Source organism: Palaemon carinicauda, chromosome 5 (assembly GCF_036898095.1).
Source record: "Palaemon carinicauda isolate YSFRI2023 chromosome 5, ASM3689809v2, whole genome shotgun sequence".
Taxonomy (NCBI): domain Eukaryota; kingdom Metazoa; phylum Arthropoda; class Malacostraca; order Decapoda; family Palaemonidae; genus Palaemon; species Palaemon carinicauda.
The window spans coordinates 135636094-135658313 of NC_090729.1; the positions used below are offsets into that span (position 1 = coordinate 135636094).

Here is a 22220-nt window from a genome sequence, read left to right on the forward strand (position 1 = left end):
ATATATAAACTTCTTGGTCTCTCCCCCGTCTCCTGGGTAGGGAGAGAGAGAGAGAGTGAGTAGTCATACCATTGTGAGAAGGGGACCTCGAGAAGTGCACTCGAAAACCACAACTGCTACATGATAGTTAGGAAAGGGGGAAGGGATGGAAAGACTTAAAAATGTATGTTTGCGTGTGTGTGCATATTATTATTATTATTATTATTATTATTATTATTACTTGGTAAGCTACAACGCTAGTTGTAAAAGCAGGATGCTATAAGCATAGGGTCCCCAACAGGGAAAATAGTCCAGTTAGGAAAGGAAACAGGAAAATAAAATGTTTTAAGAACAGTAATAACATTAAAGTAAACATTTCCTTTATAAACTATAAAAACTTTACAAAACAAAAGGAAGAGAAATAATATAGAATAGTGTGCCCGAGTGTACCCTCAAGCAAGAAAACTCTAACCCAAGCCAGTAGAAGACCATGGTACAGAGGCTATGGCACTTCCCAAGACTAGAGAACTATGGTTTGATTTTGGAGTGTCCTTCTCCTAGAAGAGCTGCTTACCATAGCTAAAGAGTCTCTTCTACCCTTACCAAGAGGAAAGTAGCCACTGAACAATTACAGTGCACTAGTTAACCCCCTGGGTGAAGAAGAATTGTTTGATAATCACAGTGTTGTCAGGTGTATGAGGACATAGGAGAATCTGTAAAGAATAGGCCAGACTATTCGGTGTATGTGTGAGCAAATAGAAAATGAACCTTAACCAGAGAGAAGGATCCAATGTAGTACTGTCTGGCCAGTCAAAGGACCCCACAACTCTCTAGCGGTAGTATCTCAACGTGTGGCTGAGGTACCGTAATTTTTGACGGGTGGCGTACAGTAAATTTAGTATGATATAAAAAATTAACCATTTCTTCACAGTTTCATTCATTCCTCCACCTTTACCACATTTGTTAATTACGTCATCTCTCCCCCCTCCCCAGGTATGGAAGCCCTGGAGACGGCCTTGGGATACTGGGAGGACGCCCTCGCGGCCTACACCGCAGGGGTGACAGGGGGCGTCGCCCTAACGTCGCAGGAAGAGGCGGAATTCACTGCTCTCCTGCAGAGGGTCATAGATGACGCCTACAGCCTTCAGGATCAGTGCGAACACCTTTTCCTGCATCAGGTAATTTCTAGAATTTATTCCTTGATGATTAATTAGATTTTATTTTTTTTTTATTCTTTTGTTTTTGTGTTATCTATTCATTAAGGCAAATAGTTTTTCTGTTTTTATAGCTATTGACTTAAAGGAGTCTAAATTATCTGGATTGATTTGAATTGAAAATTTATGAGTGTTGAATATATCAATAAGTTGTTAATGATTCATATGTTCGTGAATTTTACATATGTATATATATATATATATATATATATATATATATATATATATATATATATATATATATATATATATACAGTATATATATATATATATATATATATATATATATATATATATATAGGTGTGTGTATATATATATATATATATATATATATATATATATATATATATATATATATATATATATATATATATATATGCGCGCTTTGTGTATATATATGTATATATATTCAGAAAACCCTACTAGAATCTTGATGCATCTAACAATTATTTTATTGTAAAACTAGAAGTAACAATAACAATACCACTAAATTACTCATTATCATTGATAATTTTATCTTTATAATCGTCCATATCTGCATTCACAGCATTCGGTGTTGTTCCGATCCTCGAGTGTGACGCCCGTCCCTTCGGACATCCAAGGGGAAGCTTACGAAAGACGCACTCTCACTTCGGCGTCCTCCTACGAGTCCTTCGTCTCGGCCTCCGGTGACGTAAGTGAAGAGGATCTTTCTGTTGGAGTTCTGGTTTACAGCAAAAAAGTAGTTTCGATTTATTTTCTTTTTCTAATTCATATTTTTCGTTTAATGGAATTTCACTGGCGTGTTTACTATTTTGAAAGAACACAGTTCAATTGGTTTTTTACGTTTTATGTTTTATGTTCAAATCAAAGAATGTAGTTTCAGTTTTGTTTTTTTTCTGAAATGTGTTTTCTCTATAACAGAATTCAAGTTTGTTTACTGGTGTATATCTTTTTTAGAGACCAAAATTTAGTTTTCGTATCTGCTTGTACGTATTTTTATGTAGTTTTTTATCTGTTGAAAGAAATGGAAACGAAATTAAGATAGTTTTATGTCAAAGAATATAGTTGCAGTTTTTATTTTGTTGAAAAATATTTTCTATAAACCAAAATTTGACTTGTGTATCTCCTTGTGATTTTTTAAAATTATTTTTTTATCTGATTAAAGAAATGGAAAAGAATTAAGGGTAGTTTTATGCCAAATTACGTAGTTCCAGTTTTGTTTTTGTTTTTCTGAAAAATATTTTCTATAAACCAAAATTTGACTTGTGATTTTTTTTTATTATTTTTTTATCTGATTAAAGAAATGGAAAAGAATTAAGGATAGTTTTTTTTGTGAAAGAATATAATTTTTTCGGAAAAAAAAAATCCTATGAACTAAACTTTGACTTGTGAATTTGCTTGTGCACATTTTAAAATATTTTTTTTTTTATCCGATTAAAGAAATGTAAAAGAATTAAGGATAGTTTTATGCCAAATGATATACTTTCAGTTTTGTTTTTGTGGAAAAAGAAAAAATATAAACCAAAATTTGACTTGTGTATCTGATTATGAATATTTGAAATTATTTTTTTTTTTATATCTGATTAAAGAAATAGATAAGAATAAAGGATAGTTTTATGGCGAATTATATAGTTCCAGTTTTGTTGTTTCTGAAATTTGTTTTCTATAAACCAAAATTTGACGTATGTATCTACTTTTTCTTAATTTTAAAATAGTTTTTTTTTATCTTTTTAAAGGAATGGAAAATGATAGTTTTCATATATCACATTTTTTCGATGGAAGTTGGTAGGAGGTTATGCTTTACCCCTTGTTTGCGTGTGTGTGTGTGTGTGTGTGTGTGTTTGTTTGTTAACAACCTCCTAACCACAATTTTAATCGTAGAGTAATGAAACTTGCAGAGATTAGCTATTATGTAAAAAGCAGGGAATGATTAAATTTAGGAAAATCAAGGTCAAAGGTCAAGCAAAAGGTCGAGAAATAAGCTCCCGCTCCGGAGGTCAGCGCTTTACTGAGTGTCCCTTCAGATTTGAATCTTGTTCCTTATCCTTCATCTAATGATATTATTAGAATGATTTAGTGTCACAAGCAATATTGCCTGTAATAGAATTAGATGTCAAACCAAACTCTCCCTCTGGTGGAGGGGATTGGAACCGCTAACAATTGAAATGTGTCATTTTTTTCAGATTGCTGATCTTCGTGACTTTGAGGAATACGACGAAGCTCAGTATCCGCTTTATTTCGCGGCTCTGAAGCAGCATGAAGATGGTGGAATCCCTTACAGGTGAGAGAGAGAGAGAGAGAGAGAGAGAGAGAGAGAGAGAGAGAGAGAGAGAGAGTGGGGGAGGGGGCATCATATAAAACTATACATTTTCCATTTTCTATTTGGTATCAATAGTGAGTCGATTATCAATGAGAATATTTTAAAAAATGTATCACAACATCTGAATCTTTCAGTTGAATAATTCAACTTTTTTTTGTTTTGTTTTTTTTTATGAAAAATGATTATTCCATGTATATTGTAAACCTGACTTGGAATATCCGTCAAGATTTACTTTGATATTTTGTTCACTGTGGCAAAGAAATCTAGGATTCTAATTTGTAATAACTCTAAAACCTTTCCCCTTTTCTTTCTGCTAGTTCTCTCAATATTAAATAAGAATTTTATGACCAATTGTATCAGTGAGTCTGAGAAATCCTGCTTTTAATAATTTGCATACCCGGAATGATCTTCCTAATCGGGTAGTTGAATCGGTAGATGTTCAAAAGTTCAAACTTCCAGCAAATGTTTTTTTGTTAAACAGGCTCACATGATTATTTTATAGTTTATATATGAAATATCTGTTTTAATGTTGTTACTGTTTTTTAAATATTTTATTTCAATTGTTCATTATGTCTCATATCGTTTATTTATTTCCTTTCCTCGCTGGGCTATTTTTTTCCTGGTGGAGCCCTTGTGCTTTTAGCATCCTGCTTTTCCAATTAGGTTTGTAGCTTAGCTGGTAATAATAATAATAATAATAATAATAATAATAATAATTCAGAAGACGTGTAAATCGTACCTCATTTCAACTAACTCCTAACAAAAAAAAAAGAATTTCTTTTCAAAACAAAATTATAATTTCGTTGACCCAAAGATAAACACATTTTGATAAAATATATCCTCACAGACGCCCGTGCGAGAAATATATTCAGGATCAGATCTCTTATGAGACGTTTTTTCACTCACGTATTGTTTACGAGAAATTTTTCCGTACATGAGTGGACGCATAAGAAAAACACTCAACTCATAAATATTTCGAAAAAACATTGTCTCACATGGAGATCCTTCTTGTCTTTCCCACCGTTATCCTTACGTTAAGGGGTCGGTTGCCCGATGCGCCCTCTCCAATCCCTTTGATCAAAGGCATCCTCTTTCACCGAACCTCTTCTCTCCATATCATCCTTCACCTTATCTTGCCATCTAATTCTCTGCCTCTCTCATGATCTCTTCGCTCACATGAAGATGGTCTAATTAAAAAGTCTAAGATAAATATTTACTAGGTCATTTCTCACAAAAAAAAATAGACATACATGGAGATGGTCTAATTAAAAAGTCTAAGATAAATATTTACTAGGTCATTTCTCACAAAAAAAAAGTCATACATGGAGTTGGTCTAATTAAAGAGTCTATGATATATATTTACTAGGCCATTTCTCACATTAAAATTAGTCATACATGGAGATGGTCTAATTAAAAAGTCTAAGATATATATTTATTAAGTAATTTCTCATGAAGAAATTTAGTTAATTTCTCTGTGAAAAATTCTATAACACTTTCCTATCCAGACATATTTCTAGCAAAATATTTTTCTCACACAGGGACGTGCGAACCGAGAGGGTCAAATGCAGCAGTGACGTGGAATACATCTGCAAAGTCCACTGTATACGTCTCGCCTGCCAATTGCTCTTCACACAAGATGAGACGAAGGAGTTCTTCGCTACTTATGGCAGACAGATTATTGCTGACTTGCTAGTTCGGGCTGCGAAGGTAATTTTTTTTTTTTTTTTTTTTTTTTTTTTTTTTTTTTTTTTTTTTTTTTTTTTTCAAAGGTGGCACTACTAATAGTAGCAGTAGAGGTTCTTCCTTTACCTTGGCTGTATTTAGAATTAAACCTACTGTTTAAGCATTATTTGTTATAAAATAGCCATCATCATCATCTCCTACGCCTATCGACGCAAAGGGCCTCGATTAGATTCACCAGTCGTCTCCATCTTGAGCTTTTAAATCAATACTTCTCCATTGATCACCTCACACTTAACGCCTCGTAGTCCTCAGCAATGTAGGTCTGGGTCTTCCATCTCTTCTAGTGCGCAGTTTAACGTTTGGTGAATCGGTCAAGAATATTCCAATTCACACAATTTCATTTTGTCTTCTTTATGTTCATTAAGTTCCTTTTCAACCTATATTTCCTCCTTCCAAAAAAATTCAGTGGTCCATGGCCTTGTCTATTTCAGGAGACGAATCTTTTATCTCATCTTTTGCCGGTTTTGATCCACGTTATAGAAAGAACGAAAGAGAAAACAATAACAAAAAGATGGAGTTCCCGAAGGTTTAAAGGCCGCTCATGAATGGCAGAAGCAAGGGACAGTGATATTGTCCTATCAAGCAGAACAATGCCCTATAGATTGACCATCTATACATATGATCAGCGCCCAAGCCCCCTCTCCACCCACGCTAGGACCCAGGAGGGCCAAGCAATGGCTGCTGATGACTCAGCAGATAGACCTATAGGCTCCGCCAAACCCCACATCCTTAGCTCACAAGGATGGTGAGGTTGCAGCGATCAAAGAAACTAACAAATTTGAGCGGGACTCGAACCTTAGTCTGGCGTTCACCAGTCGGGGACGTTATCACATCGGCCACCACAACCCTGCAAATGGGCTCCAGCATCTTCTGGAGTCTGTTCTAGATAAAGGTGGTATGGCTAACATCATCAACCCCCTAAAGGGTGAACACTTCTGACTCCTCCCTATTTTAAGGAAATGAAGGCTTCTGTTGATACATATATACTGTGTGATAAATTTTGCACATCTAGACGTGTTTTTCGTATACAGATAAGTCATATATTTTATTACCTTAATATCTGGGTGCTCTCTTATACCTCGGGATTAAAGACCCAGGGGGAACCACTCAAAGACAATAGCTTCTAGTCGGTCATGGAATCGAACCCGGTTCAGGAAGCTGGCATGACAGTGACAATACCATTTAGCCACGAAGAGAGGCTATTGTCTTTGAGTTGTTCCCCCTTGGGTCTCTGATCTCGAGGTATAATTGAGAACCCAGACATTAAGGTATTAAAATATATAATTGAATATATATAATGTATATGTATGTATATAGGAGGAAAGAGACGACTGGCGAAATCTAACTGAAGCACTGTGTCAATAGGCGTTGGAGGAGATGATGATGATAATGTATGTATATATACATATATGTATTCATATTTGAGTGTATGTCGAGAGAGAGAGAGAGAGAGAGAGAGAGAGAGAGAGAGAGAGAGAGAGAGAGAGAGAGAGAGAGAGAGAACAAAAAAGAGAGATAGAGAATATTTACCATTTTGTGATCCGGTTCAGAAACTGTGACAACTCTCCTGTTATAAGTTGTTAATGTGAGTCCTGACTGAGGGAGTTGGCGGCGATCAGATATTAAGCTCATGAAAATTTGAAGTATTTTTCAAGGAGAACTTGTGATCAGCGAACTCGATGCTCATCTTAGTTGTTAGTTTGTTGAGGGGAAGAGTGGCTTCACATGAATTGTTATTTTTCATATAAAATATATTACTTTGAAGCGAAAATTCTATAAATGTTTGGCCGATAACATTTATTAATACTTTCAAATAAGTTTAGAATATTTTAAAAAGAAAGTATTGATATTTTTTTATAGGTTCTTTACATAGATCATTCCCCGTTTAAAACCACTTGTATCATATCCTTGCCACGAAGCCATGTTCCCTGGTTAGGGGTGGCTTCCATGAAAAACAAGACAGCAGTCGCTGTTGCATTCGTACTTTAACTAAGTGCAAGTGGTAACCAGACTAGATTTTTTCTTTATGTAGAACTATAGAATACACATACACACACACACACATATATATATATATATATACATATATATATATATATATATATATATATATATATTATATGTACATAAATATATATATACATATATATATATATATATATATATATATATGTATATATATATATATATATATATATATATATATATATATGTATATATATGTATATATATAAATATATATATATATATATATATATATATATATATATATATATATATATACAGACAAGAAGATTGTACCAGTTTCAAAATTTTATAGTGACTGAAAATATCTTCGAGGTTTCTATTAAATTTCCACATTGTATTGGTTTTAATTAAGGAAAAATATTGGTGGATATAATCGTAGAACCTCTAAGAAATAGAATGTTGTTGTAAGTTTATTTCATATGCTTTATTTTACGTTTTAAATTAAAGCTGGATAATTTTTATTGTTTGCCTTTGAATTCATTCTGTATTCCAAATAAAATATTTAACTCCGCAGGATCCAAAAGACGTCCTGCAAGCCTACGATGACATGCTGGAATTCCTGGCCGATTGTGACTGGACTCAGGTGGAGGCGGAGCTCCAGAGCCGAGGCGTGAAAGCCATGACCTTCTACGACGTTGTCCTCGACTTCATCTTGATGGACGCCTTTGACGACCTCGAAAACCCGCCGTCCTCCGTCACGGCTGTTGTCCAGAATCGGTGGCTGTCTAATGGATTCAAAGAGTCTGTAAGTCTCTAGTCAACTGCAGGGCAAAGGCCTCAGACATGTCCTTATTCATGTCTGGGGTTTGGCCAGTTTTTGTTACACTAGCCATTGCTGATATACAGTATATATGTGTGTATATATATATATATATATATATATATATATATATATATATATATATTTATATATGTATATATATATACATATATAATATATATATATATATATATATATATATATATATAATATATATATATATATATATATACATATATATATATATATATATATATATATATGTATGCATGTATGTCCCGTCACGTTGAGAAGGAGAAAGAGTAGTCATACCGTGGTGAAATCAACGGGTTGTATTCACAAAATGGAGGGGACTGAATATGCTTGTGAGTGTGCACGTGAGTGCATATCTATTTAAATATTTATGCGTAATATTTTACAGCTCGGTTCCAGTAATCAGTTTAAGATTTGGGACTAATGTGTCCTTTCTTGCATAAGCCTTAATCCACTGAATCAAATTCATATTATATCTGTGAGCTATTGATGTGTCAGTAGGCCTCATATTTAAGTAGCGCAGTGCCCTTATTTCTTGATTCGCGTTCGATCGTGGGCTATCGCTCAAAAATCCACTTTGAAGAAATGTGTGTGATTAAGCCATTACTATACTGGAATTTGATATTCTCTTCTGAGACTCAATAAAGGGTTCCTATTAATGATTGTTCGTATTTAAATAAATTCAAAGAGTGTTGAAGCTTTTTATAGGTCAGTATCAATGTCCCTCTTTCCAGTGAAATGTGGTATTCGGTAGTTTCACAAAAAATAAGCATAATTCAGCCACTTGGCTTTATAATTTTTCTCTAAATAGAAGGATATATTGAAATAAATTCATGGAGTTTTAGACTTTTTGTCGTATGGGTCATTGTTAATTAAAGTTGGACCAGAATCCATAAAAATAGGTTTACAATATATATATATTTAAAAAAGAAAAAGCTTTGTTCGTCGAGGGTGCATATTGAAAAGTCCTTTCACAGAAGTGTATTATTATTATTACTATTATTATTATTATTATTATTAGTGTTGTTGTTGTTGTTGTTGTTATTATCATTTATTATTATTTATTATTCATTATTTATTATTTATTTTTATTACAAGCTAAGCCTCAACCCTAGTTGGAAAAGCAAGATGCTTTAAACCCAAGAGCTCCAACAAGGAAAAATAGCTCAGTCAGGAAAGGAAACTAGGAAATAAACAAACTGCAAGAGAAAAATTATCAATCACAATAAAATATTTCAAGAATAGTAACAACATTATATTAGATCCTTCGCATATAAACTACAAAAACTTCAAAAACAAGAGGAAGAGAAATGAGCTAGAACAGCGTGCCCTAGTGTACCCCCAAGTAAGAGAACTCTAATCCAGGACAATGGAAGGATTCAAGGACATGGTACAGAGGCTATGGCACTACCCAAAACTAGAGGGCAATTGTTTGGTTTTGGAATATCCCTCTCCCAGAAGAGGTGCTTACCATGAATCCTAAATAATATTGACCTCAGAAATGTTTAGTAAAAATTTTGATCGTCTATTGAAAAATTTTTGATCATCTATTGAAAAACTCTATTCACGTGTTGGATAATTTCATTTGCACAAAGATTTGAAAATGTTCACGAATTTGACTGGTATTTTAATGGAAATTTACTTAATTTTAGTATCCCTTTTATGAGTTTTGTTTAATAATTCATTCATATAGTTATATCAGTGTAACTGAAAAGCTTATCTTTATTTGTTTTATTTCTTGTAATTAATTACAGTGACTGGTGAATAAAAAAAAATTTGCTATTATTTTTATTTGAGATAAAAAAAAAATTGCAAATACATAAGCTCGCTTGATTTGCTAGTTTAAGAATGGTGTTATGCACTAAATTTTATCTTCAACTAGTTACTTTTTTAAAGAAGATAGTTTTAGTCTACTTTGATGGTACAGTTGGCTTCATAAGTTCCGATACACTTTACGCGAAGTTTAGGAGACGTCTGATATCTGCCTATTGTAGCAAGTAACGTTAAGGTTAACCAAAGAGAAACTTGGCACGACTGATAAAAAAAAGTAGTCGCCGAGCTCGTAAGCACGAGACTAAAGGGGTATATATCATTTTTAAGAAATGCTGTTAAGCAAACAGCGATATTTCTCATTACCTCAATTCGCAAAATAATTAAAAATGCTTTTGATCTTGTGTTTTCAACCTCAGCAACTTTGTTTTACAGGCAGCGTTGCTGACAGTTTCTCTTTTCTTAAACAGCGTTACCTACTGCAATGTTCTGATATCAGACATCTAAGATTCCCATAAAGTGTACCGGAATTAATGAAGCCAACTGTACCAATATGCCAAAACAGTGATATTCTATATAGATCTATTGATCAACATTAAGTGGTAGGTGGATTTTAAATTGAAGGCACAAAGTAGGAAAAAATATCCAACTATAAATCCAGCTAGAAATAGTTGAATCAAACCTTAAGCTAAATTGGAGAAGGCAAGACACTTCAAATGTAAATTGGAAAGAGGCCGAGAGGAGATGTGTAAATGGAAAGTCAGAATTGCCTGGAGAGATGGGGGTGTTAGGAAAGAGATTGTGGTACCAGCAGTAACAGAGGTGCGTCGGAGGACTAAGTGGTAAAAAGCAGCAACAAGAAAAGGAACCTAGAAGTTCAAACAGCCATGAAGGAAAAGAGTATCGCCACAGGAGGGTGTGAATGAGGTAATAACTACGAAACAAGAGAAATATAGGCGGCCAAAGAGGGAAACAAAGAGAGTGGTATCAATTGCAAAATGAGAAGCCAGGAGAGAGTGGTATGAGATGATAGGAACACCAGAGAGAGAAAGGATAATTACAGAATTGCAGAAGTGAAAATAAAAGACTGGCGCAGTATAGAAGGAGTAGGAATTATTAAAGATGAAAATAGAAATAACTAAATTGAGGGAGAGGGTGTCAAGAGAAGATGGACAGACCGTTTTTCACAACTATCAAATACTGAGAATGAAATAGGACTAGAAAATGATCCTCCAGTAGAAGGGCCAATAGCAAACATCAGAGAGATAGGGAACTGTTGGAAAAGCCTGAGATGGGAATATTGGCATGGATTGCTTGACTATCACTACTGGAAGGGAGAGTCAAGATATAAGATTTGTAGTATATATAATGTACAGTAAAAAAAAAGGCTAGGGAATCTCGTCTGAGATGGTATGGCCTGGTGATAAGAAGAGAGGAGTTGGAACCAACCATGAGACCTAAGAATCCGACAGTTATTGATTGCAGGGTGTCAGTTGATCAGATGGAAGGATGTGGTAAGGTAAGACTTGGGGAAGAAAATGCAAGGAATAGAAATGGATGAAAAATTGACCATAACGGCTGACCCTACTATACGGTGGGACTAATAAGGTTTTAAAGAAGAACCATTGCAAAGCCGTAATTGATATTAGAAAATTATATATAAGGGCACACTTTTAAGCAACCAGAAGATAAACCTGTTATTAATTCAATTTCCAATTTAAGTAGAAAACTGACTTTTCAATCTCAGAATTTACCTATTGGTAAATTTCAAATCCTGATCAGATTTTTTTTTCAAACTTCAAGTACATTTGAATGACTATACAAGTACCTTAATGTTTTTATTCAAATTCTTTTCTTCCATGGCTTTCACTTGCAATGTCAGTATATTAAAGAACAAATAATTTTATTTTATTCTTGCTTAAAGAAATACGGAAATGAATAAGAAATTTGGGACATTTTCACTCTTATCTCTTCCCATTGTATAATGGTTCTCATGTATCTGCTCATTACAGTCCAGTATTGCATTTTATCTCTTTCCCATGATCCCCAGGCTTTGTCAACGGCAGTGTGGAGTGTCCTCCGAGCTAAAAGACGAATGCTGAAATATCAAGATGGTTTCATCGCTCATTTTTATGATGTATCTGAGCATTTGTCTCCTGTGCTGGCATGGGGATTTCTAGGACCCGATGAAAATTTCAAGGAACTTTGCATTTACTTTAAGGTAAGGAACAAGTTTTCATTATTTGTATACTAAAGTTTTCTTATTTAATAAGAAATAGATTTCAATTTTTATTACTGAAACATGGTAATGCACTCCAGTGTATGAATAGTCTCCAAATGATATTAGAGCATCTTGTCATGTACTTTCAAGGCTTATCAGCTACATATCAGTAAATTTTTATTTACTATAAAGAACTTGCACAAACGTTACTATATTTTTTGGGCTCAGGCCATGTCGTCCTAATGGAAGGTTCCTATAAGTAGCTTCCTACGGTATATTTGACTACAGTGATATTCCCAGAGAATTTACCTTTAGGTCTCCAGAATTCTAACTCCTGGCGAGAATATCCTTAAAATTTTTCCTAAGGATATCGCATAAATCAGGGGACGTACAGTAAATCTTGATACGACACATAGCAATGTTCACCCCGAATAGCGTTTTCACTTCGAGGGGGAAAGTGGCCAATTTTGAAGGGGAGTCAATATCAAGGTTATCCTTCCTCCTTTACTACTTGAGCATCCAGATGGCGCTGTACGTCGCCGCCATGTTTATTCCTATAAGTGTAGCGCTATAGCTCGGTGATTTTCCCTGTTGCTCTCTCGTTTACCCTTTACTTTTTGGATTTATCATGCAATCTGCAGCCTCTTCTGCCTCTGGAAAGTAAAATATTTGATCTTTACATTGTATAAATTTTAGCTCCTGCCTCACAGTGAAATTAGGTTGATTTAAGTGAAAGAGCTTTGCCTTAACCGGAGGCGTCATGGGCGCTGTCGTTCATTTCGCATGAGTCATTTAGTTAGCCTGAACGACTTTCCCGGTGTTTATAGCATGAATAATTCGAGCTATTTAGTCTTCATTGCTAGGAAATTATTTATATTATGCCGATGGTATTCTTGATAGTTTCGGCGATTTAGGTAACCGAACCTTGCTTGGGCTAGGCTTCCTAGCCTATGCGTTTTAGTTTACTTTCATGCATGGTATAATAGACATTCCTAGCGTAATAACAATTAAATGAAGCTATTTAGGCAATTTATACATGTAAGATACATTGATTGCATATACAGTGATACCTCTACATACGATCTTAATTCGTTCCAGAAACTGCTTCGTATGTTAAAACGATCGTATGTTGGAGTAAATATTCCCATAAGAATACACGGTAATTTGTTTAATTCGTTCCTCAGCCTAAAAACCCATAATAACTCCTTAATAATTGGCTACACATAGTTACACATAACATTAATACAATATGATAATACATAAATATCTAAAAAAAAGAATAATAATAAAGAAATAATAAATAAAAAAGGGGTTTTTATGTAACACTTTACCTTAGCGAAAGGCCAGCGCAGGTGTAGGGACTGCTATGCAGGAGGAGATAGAAGATCAGCGAGGAGGTAGGGACGGCGACTTTGTACGATAACGTGTACGATAACTTACACTAACTTACACTACGTGAACTTTAACTCAACTTAGCTTATTTTTTTTTTTTTCATTTTTATAATTTCATATTTTTTCTTTACATTTTTTTTTGTTTTCTTATTTTTAATTTTCATCATTTTCACTCGATTCAGTCTTCCTTTTCTTTGCTTCACTTTCTTTCTTTTCATCATGATCACTAGACCATTTTAGTAGAGATTTTTTAAAGAAACTATCGAGTGAAAGTTGCTTGGTACGGCTTTTGAGGATTTTTCTGAAATGAGTTAAGCAAACATCATCGAACTGCGCAACAACACGGCAAACCTGAAGTTTCTGTGGGTGATGCTTGTCGATGAAATCAACCATGTGTTGATGATATGCCAACATCTGTTTTATTTCCGCCTTACCTGCCGGCAGGAGACCCTTATTCTGTAGAGTGTTCTTCAGTCCTCTCTTGGACTGCCATCCACATACTAGTGGCCGGCAGAGATCGGCAATGGTTGTGTTTGGGTGGAAGCCTGAATGATACATTCTCCCCTTCCATTTGAACCCTCTTTCTGGAGGAAGGCAGTAAGACTGAGTATTTATACCCATATTTATTGTTAATACACATTTAAAAAGGTTCCCTTCACTCCTTGCTTTCCCTCTCTCTATCGGCTAGTGCCGCCGGGTACTAACCTAGCCGGCAGTTGCCAGCCACTATTCTGCCGGCTGGACCGGTGCGCCGACAGTCTCGCCGGCTGGGCTAACATAGCCAGCAGGTGCCGGCCGGGTTGATGCTGCTGGCCACTACGCCTTGCCGGCTGGACCGGTGCGCCGACACTACCCCAGCCGGCAAGACGCCGGCTGGACTGTGCTGCCAGGTGCTAGCCTAGCCAGCAACATGCCGGCTAAAACTACAGTATATGATTATACAGTAGCCAGTATATTTACAGTATAGATCATACTGCAGACAGAAAACTATAGTATAAATTATACAGTAGTTATTTTCCAACATACCCTGTGTATCCATGCACAGTCTATTGTTGAGACCAGTTATATATGGAAAGAAAAGATTTCTTTCCACATACTGATAGATGATCAGTTACAATTTACCCTCATTATTAAAACCTTTGGAAAGCCAGTGTTAAGTTACACTTATCTATCCTTACAGGTTAGAATTCTTCCATTGAGTTTCCTGAATAGGAAAACTCTAGGTTTTAATTTCGGGGGAGGTCGTAGCAATTGGCTGAACAGGAAATACAATTACAGGTATGTGTCTTTCCTAATTCTTTTCTAGCTTGTCTGTCCTAAGCTATATGCAATGAATATGCAAAAATATTAATAATAATATTTATATAGTTTATCAGGTGAGATGAACTACTGCATACTCATTTTTTTTCCTCTCTTTACAGAAGGACCATTCCAAGTGCCTGAGAGTCTTTTGCAACGTGAGGGGCAAGGACTTCTGTGGCCATGTAGAGTGCAGGGCTCACTCTCTCTGCTCCATCTCCAAGGGACCTCTGAAGTACTGGGACCCCCAGGACTGCAATGTTTGCAAGGCCTTGGTTACTGAGGCTTTTGATGACCCCAAGACAGTGGAGTCGAGGGGTGCAGCACGGAGTAAGCTGCGCAGATGGGTTCGTGGCTTCCAGAAGAATGCCACGGGGCCTTACCTTCTGAATGAACGGATGCGTGCTTATCTGTTCCCTAAGGCGACTATGGATGCAGTTATACCACAGCCTCAACCTGAAATCCCTTGCGTTCAGATTTCCGTAGATACGGACGTCTCTGACGCGATGAAGGACATCCACCTAGATGAGAGGATGTCGGAGGTGTCTGAGGACACCGAGAAAGACCTAGCGGAAGGTCTAGAAGAGGAGTCTACCCTGGCTCCCGAGACTGAAGAGGATGACATTTAATCAGAGTCCGTTCCGTCGGTTCCGGCCCCAGAACCAGTACCCTCTACGTCTTCTGCTCCTCCATCGGATGACATGAGTAAAACTTTGGCCAGTCTCATGTCTATGATGGAGAGTCTTCGTAAGCAGAACGAAGAAAGGGACGCTGAATTGAGGAGAAGGATTGACCATCTTGCCGCGTCCCGTGGGTCTCAGAAGAGACTCAACGTGAAACATCTTCCTTCTTGCTCTGATGTGAACCCTTGGAGGCATGTAGAATACATGCCAATTACCAATGGGAAGATTTTCATCTCAGAAAAGCTGCGGGCTGTCCTCATAGAGGGCGTTGACTTTTGGCCCAGCTTTAAGTCTTGCCCAGACTGCTTCGTCTGCTTGAAGGCGGAACCTGTATCCAAGGAGGAGACAGAACCAAAAGAGGTCATAGTTCTTGACCATGGAAAAGCTCAGGCTTTGTTGGCAAGTAGTCTGAAAGACAAGGGCTTCACTAATTCAAAAGTGCCAGCCCTTAGCAAAAAACACCCTTCTTTTCTTGCTCCATCTAAACTAGCCTTTCCCTTTACGGAAAAAGGGTTTAAGGCAGTGGATGCAGTGAAACCTTGCCCTACACTCAAGGAGTGTAGACCCTTATCCATAGCCCTGCCCTCGGACGAGAAGGACTGGAAGAAAATCCACCTTACCTTCTCAGTTGGGAAGTTGGAGGCGGATATTGCTGGACGGCAGTTCAGCGAAAACCTCCCTAAGCTGTCTGATTTTCTCTAGCGTAGAGAGCAAGAGACAAAAGAGAAACTTGACGCATCTCTATCACTCCAGATTACCTTGGAAGCAATGGTAAGCGACAATAGATCCCCAGACGTGTACATGGTCGTGGGCAAATCACATTTGGCTACGCTGATCAAAGACCTATTTGGCTTTGTTAAGGCCAGACATGCATGTAGGGAGTTCGTGTTTGCTTCGGCTGCAGTGAAACACGAACCTAGGAAGCTGGTAGCCTCCAATATTCGGGGAAAAGACCTCTTCCAGAGTGAAGTTGTCAGAGAAATAGTGGACAAGGCTGCCATGGAGAATAGAAATCTTCTCCAGAAGTGGGCCATGTCGGCGTAGAGGAAGTCTTCCCCGGATGAGGGTCCCCAACCAAAGAGGAATACAAAAAGACCTAGGTTGCCCTCTCGCCCTGTCAGACAACAACAGCAATAACAACTTCCCGCAGTTCCAATGACCGCAGTGCCCCAGATGGTGACACAACCCCAGCCAACCTACCAGATGGTGCCTCGGCATCTGGTTGCCCAGTCACCAGTATTTACTCCTGCATATGAGAGGCAGACCACTACCTTTCGCCCTAAAGGTAGAGGGTCGAAAAGGGGTTCCTCTAGATACCCTCCAAGAGGAAGATGGGGTAAGGGAGGACGCGGTCAAGGAGGCAAGTCCTCCGGACAGTTGAAGCAATGAGATGCTACCGGTAGGAGGAAGACTCCAAAAATTTCAGGATCGCTGGACCTTCGATCCTTGGGCCCACAACCTAATCAAGAATGGACTAGGTTGGAGCTGGAGGACAGCTCCACCATCATTTCCTCAATTCTTCCAACACTCCACCCCCGTCCTGGAAGAATACACCCGAGAACTCTTGAGCAAACAGGTGATAAGGAGGGCAAAGTCCATCAAATTCCAAGGAAGGCTGTTTTGTGTTCCCAAGAAGGACTCAGACAAGTTCATAGTCATTCTGGACTTGTCGCCACTCAACAAGTCCATAGAAAACAAGTCCAGGATGTTAACCCTTCAACACATAAGGACCCTGCGGCCAAAAAAGGGCGTACACAGTCTTAATAGACATGGCAGAAGCCTATTGGCATATTCCAATCAACCGCCCACTCTCCTCCTATCTAGGATTCAGGCTACAGAAGAAGAAATACGTCTTGAGAGCCATGCCCTTCGGACTAAATATAGCCCCAAGGATTTTTACAAAGCTTGCAGATGCAGTCGTTCAACAACTACGCCTAGAAGGTGTCCAGGTAGTAGCCTACCTGGATGACTGGCTGGTGTGGGCAGCATCCGAGACAGAATGCATGCAAGCATCCAAGAAAGTGATCCAGTTCCTGGAACATCTGGGATTCAAGATCAATGTCAAGAAGTCTCGATTATCTCCAGCTCAGGAGTTTCAATGGCTAGGAATACATTGGAACTTAAAAGTCACACTGTCTCTCCATTCCCCTAGGGAAGAGGAGAGAGATAGCGGGATCTGTCAAGAGACTAATGAAATCCGACAGGATATCAAGACGCCAACAGGAGAGAGTACTGGGTTCTTTTCAGTTTGAATCAGTGACAGACCCAGTGCTAAGAGCACAGCTATAAGATGCCTCAGGAGTCTGGAGAGGATACGCATCAAACGCTCGAAGAGATCTAAGAAGACCGATACAGACTCGACTACGATCACTTCTCAAGCCATGGTCGAAGGCCAAGAACTTGAAGAGATTCATGCCCTTGCAACCACCTCTACCTTCAGTCATCATTCATACGGACGCATCAAAGGAAGGATGGAGAGGTCACTCTCACCAACGAAAAGTCCAAGGGACTTGGTCTTCTCTACTCAAGACCTTCCACATCAGCAGTTTGGAAGCCATGGCAGTCTTTCTCACGCTGAAGAAACTGTCCCCTCGCCATTCAGTCCACATAAGACTGATTCTGGACAGTGAGGTGATAGTGAGATGTTCGAATCGTCAAGGTTCGAGATCACCCCAAATCAACCAAGTGATGTTGGCCATCTTCCGCCTAGCGGAAAAGAAGAGATGGCATTTATCAGCAGTTCACCTTCAAGAGTTCCGCAATGTGACAGCGGACACTCTATCCAGGCTAACCCCGATAGAGTCAGTATGGTCCCTAGACGCAGGATCATTCTCCTTCATCTTACATCAAGTCCCAGAACTGCAGATCAACCTCTTCGCTACGAGCGACAACAAGAAGCTACCTCGTTATGTGGCCCCATACGAAGACCCTCTAGCGGAAGCGGTGGACGCCATGTCCCTCGACTGGAACTGGATTTACCTGTTCCCTCCAACCAACCTCTTGATGAAGGTCCCCAGCAAGCTGAGATCCTTTCAGGGAACGGCAGCTCTAGTGGCTCCCAAGTGGCCAAAGAGCATTTGGTTCCCTCTAGTATTGGAACTGAAGCTGAGGCTGGTCCTTCTGCCAGACCTAGTACTGACTCAACAAGTACAGAAGTTGACTGTCTTCGCTTCATCACAGAAAACCCAAAACCTTCATCTCATGATTTTCTCTCCTTAGCAGTAAAGAAAAGGTTTGGGATCTCGAGAGACAGTATAGACTTCTTAGAAGAATATAAGTCTAAGTCTTCTAGAAGACAATATGAGTCATCTTGGAAGAACTGGGTTGCTTTCGTCAAGGCAAAAAGACCAAAAGAAATCTCAACAGATTTCTGTTTATCCTTCTTTATCCACCTTCATGAACAAGGTTTAGCAGCCAATACGATAACGTGTAAATCAGCCTTGAATAGACCTCTGCTATACGCTTTCCAAGTAGACTTGTCAAACGAAATCTTAACAAGATCCCTAAGGCTTGCGCTAGACTTAGGCCTGCAGCACCTCCGAAACCCATTTCATGGTCCTTGGATAAGGTCCTACACTTTGCTTCAACAGTGAACAATGAGGATTTCACTCTGAAAGACTTAACCCAGAAAGTTATAGTGAAATAGTGGCCCTTTCCAGAGATGAGGGCCATATTCAGTTCACAGAAGCAGGAGAACTGAATCTCTTTCCTGGCCCAACATTTCTCGCCAAGAACGAGCTACCTACCAAAAGGTGGGGTCCCTGGAAAATCTGCCCTCTGAAGGAAGATGTCTTACTGTGTCCAGTGGAATGTCTAAAGATCTATCTTAGGACAGCTCTTTAAAGGAGAAACCTCGGGGTCAAACCTATCCCTAAAATAACTAAGAGTGAAGATCACCTATTTCATTCGCAGAGCGGATCCTGACAGTACACCCGCAGGTCATGATCCGAGATTAATTGCTTCGTCATTGAATTTTTTCCAATACATGGACTTTGAGCGTCTTCGCTCATATACTGGATAGAAGTCATCCAGAGTGTTTCTTAAACACTACGTGAAGCAAGTGCAAGAGTTGAAACGATTTGTGGTGGCGGCAGGTAGTGTCCTAAAACCTGTCGTCTAGCGCTGCGAGGAACAGTGAATTGATTGGGACTGTCAAAGTACGGGTGAAGGTGTTCACACTTCACAGTGCAATACTTCAAGATAAGTGTCACCAAGGTGGCACTATGGACTGTTCTAGTTATAAAGGTGAAGAAACAACACTTGTGGGGTGTGTTCTTACATAGTGTGAAGAGACAATCAATATTGCAGAAATGCATATTAGAAAATTTAATAAATTTTCAGTTTTGTGGCCCTAACATTTTTTCCCTTTCAGGTGAAAAAAACTTTTCTGGTCTTGATTGTAAAACATGTTTCTTATTGCAATTATTATCATTATGTTAACATTATGTTATGTATGTTGATTTTGCTGGTTATTTATTACCAATAAATACTTGATGGGTATTTGCATCTCATTCCGCCCCAAAATTGATTTTAATAAAGATATGCTAGAGTATTATTTTCCTTTAATAATCTGCATATGTATTTATGAACAAGATATAGTTAATACCTTTATTCTACGTATATGGTATATGCAAACCTTTGTTCTTATACGAGTACAAACTTTACCTGACTACGCATACAGCAAGACCTGTATGCTCTGGATGCTATGTTTGTTCATATGGTATATGCAAACCTCGAGACTCTTTCCTAAGTCTAGTATGACTCTTCCCTGCAGGGGGAAGGAAGCACTTAACATGGTTTATGATTAGCAGTAATGACATATAACGGTAATGTCATATGTCTCTATGGTCTGGATGACCAAGGAAAAATTGTCCTGAGGTTAAGGCACATTTGGAAAATCCACAGATTCAGTACTTTCTAATAATGCTCTGGTAACCTTCCGTCAGGACGACATGGCCTGAGCCCAAAAAACGGATTTTGAGCGAAGCGAAAAATCTATTTTTGGATGAGATAGCCATGTCGTCCTGATGAGCCCGCCCTCCTTTTCTATAGAAAAGGTCTCGGTAGGATCCCTCCCGAAACTACTATATCTGTAGCACCTTGCTCAACGCTACAAGGAATAAACATGGCGGCAACGTACAGCGCCATCTGGATACTCAAGTAGTAAAGGAGGAAGGGTAACCTTGATATCGGCTCCCCTTCAAAATTGGCCACTTTCCCCCTCCAAGTGAAAACGCTATTCCGGGTGAAGATTGCTATGTGTCGTATCAAGATATACGTCCCCTGATTTATGCGATATTCTAAGGAAAAATTTTAAGGATATTCGCGCCAGAGTTAGAATTCTGGAGACCTAAAGGTAAATTCTCTGGGAATATCACTGTAGTCAAATATACCCTAGGAAGCTACTTATAGGAACCTTCCATCAGGACGACATAGCTATCTCACCCAAAATAGATTTTTCGCTTCGCTCAAAATCCATTTATGAAAATGCCAACTCTTGCTACTTATGTGATATCCAGTCAACCAGGTTTGGAGAGTATTAAATTTTAATTGTCTTTTTGTACAATTTTGAAAGAATATTTTTGTCACTTGTGCTTGTTATTTCATCAAACCCTCATACACAACTTTGTTACAGGACCAGATTGTCGGCCTCATTCAAGACTTATTTAGTTTCACAAACGTCAGGTACACGACAGTGGAAGAGTTGTCTGCTGATGTAATGACCCTGACTAAAGAGAGGTTCCAAACTATAGCTGCTAAATTAGCCTTATAGCATTCTTTCCTATAGATAATTTTGTACTTCTTGAATTCCAAATATATGTATGTACATTTGTAAAGCCCTTTTGTATATAGGAACAATAATACTGTGTATGTTTTGTTCTGTATACTGCTCAATAATTAAAGTGACTAATCAGTTAGTAAAAGATATCGGCATTGAATTTGGAATTTCTGGATTATGGTGGGAATATTTTACCGGGAAGGTAAAGTGAGATTGTTGAAGTACTGTACTACAAGAGCTCCTTCTAAAATCTAACCCAAAGTTTGTATGCTTTTCCAAGAGTACAAGTGGTAGCTCTAAATAATCACTATTGTAGCCCTCTGAGCAAGAATTTAGTTCCAGATTTCAAGATACCTTTATTAATGTTGATATACAATTGCAATAAGCATAGCTTTATTGTTGATGTTTCTTAATTATTGCACTCGCTTTACACTTGGTAACCTCTAATCGAATGATCAACCTCTTGGCATATATGATTAATAAGTTATTTAATTTACTCCCTTGTATTACTTCATTTAGTGTAGTCTTACTTTATTTAATGATCAGCATATGGATTTTTTGGGAAAAAAAACTGCAATTTTTAGGTACAGGTATAATAGATCTGATATCCTCCATACAACTGAGCAGAATTATGTAGATGTCCAGAGTTATGAAAGTGTCCAAAGTTGAATATCCAAGATCCATCCAAGTTAATTTTGTATATCTCTGTCATCCTTTTCAGGTACAGTGTTTTTAATGTTGACATCTTATAACAAAAATTTTCCACCGTCGACTTTTTATAACAAAAATGTTCTACAGTCAACATCTTATAACAAAAATTTTCCACAGTCGACATCTCATAGCAAAAATTTTCAAAATTTTGTTTTATAAGATGTCAATACATCTTATAAAACAAACTTTTCAACCGTTGATATCTTATAACACAAAATTTTAAACCATTGACATCTTATAACACAACCATTTGGTCCAGAGATGTTTTGTCTGTGTGAGAACTAAGTGCTTGGCTTAACAACAAG

At 37.7% G+C, this 22220-nt stretch overlaps 1 protein-coding gene across 1 annotated transcript; it reads left to right on the top strand.

Annotated features, from left to right (window-relative positions):
- The first annotated feature begins 974 nt into the window (after positions 1 to 974).
- Positions 975 to 21637, top strand: LOC137641497 (mitoguardin-like). Its single transcript, XM_068374116.1, has 7 exons — positions 975 to 1157; positions 1742 to 1867; positions 3360 to 3457; positions 5035 to 5203; positions 7782 to 8012; positions 11881 to 12051; positions 21061 to 21637. The coding sequence occupies exons 1-7, from the start codon at positions 975 to 977 to the stop codon at positions 21196 to 21198; spliced, it is 1116 nt and encodes a 371-aa protein (XP_068230217.1). The 3' UTR covers positions 21199 to 21637.
- The last annotated feature ends 583 nt before the right edge of the window (positions 21638 to 22220 follow it).

What these genes read in the sequence shown, in the direction of transcription:
- LOC137641497 (XM_068374116.1), top strand. Translation starts at nt 975, where the DNA reads ATGGAAGCCCTGGAGACGGCCTTGGGATACTGGGAGGACGCCCTCGCG. An exon ending in AACACCTTTTCCTGCATCAG is followed by an intron (nt 1,158 to 1,741) that starts GTAATTTCTAGA and finishes CTGCATTCACAG; the next exon opens with CATTCGGTGTTGTTCCGATC. An exon ending in TCGTCTCGGCCTCCGGTGAC is followed by an intron (nt 1,868 to 3,359) that starts GTAAGTGAAGAG and finishes CATTTTTTTCAG; the next exon opens with ATTGCTGATCTTCGTGACTT.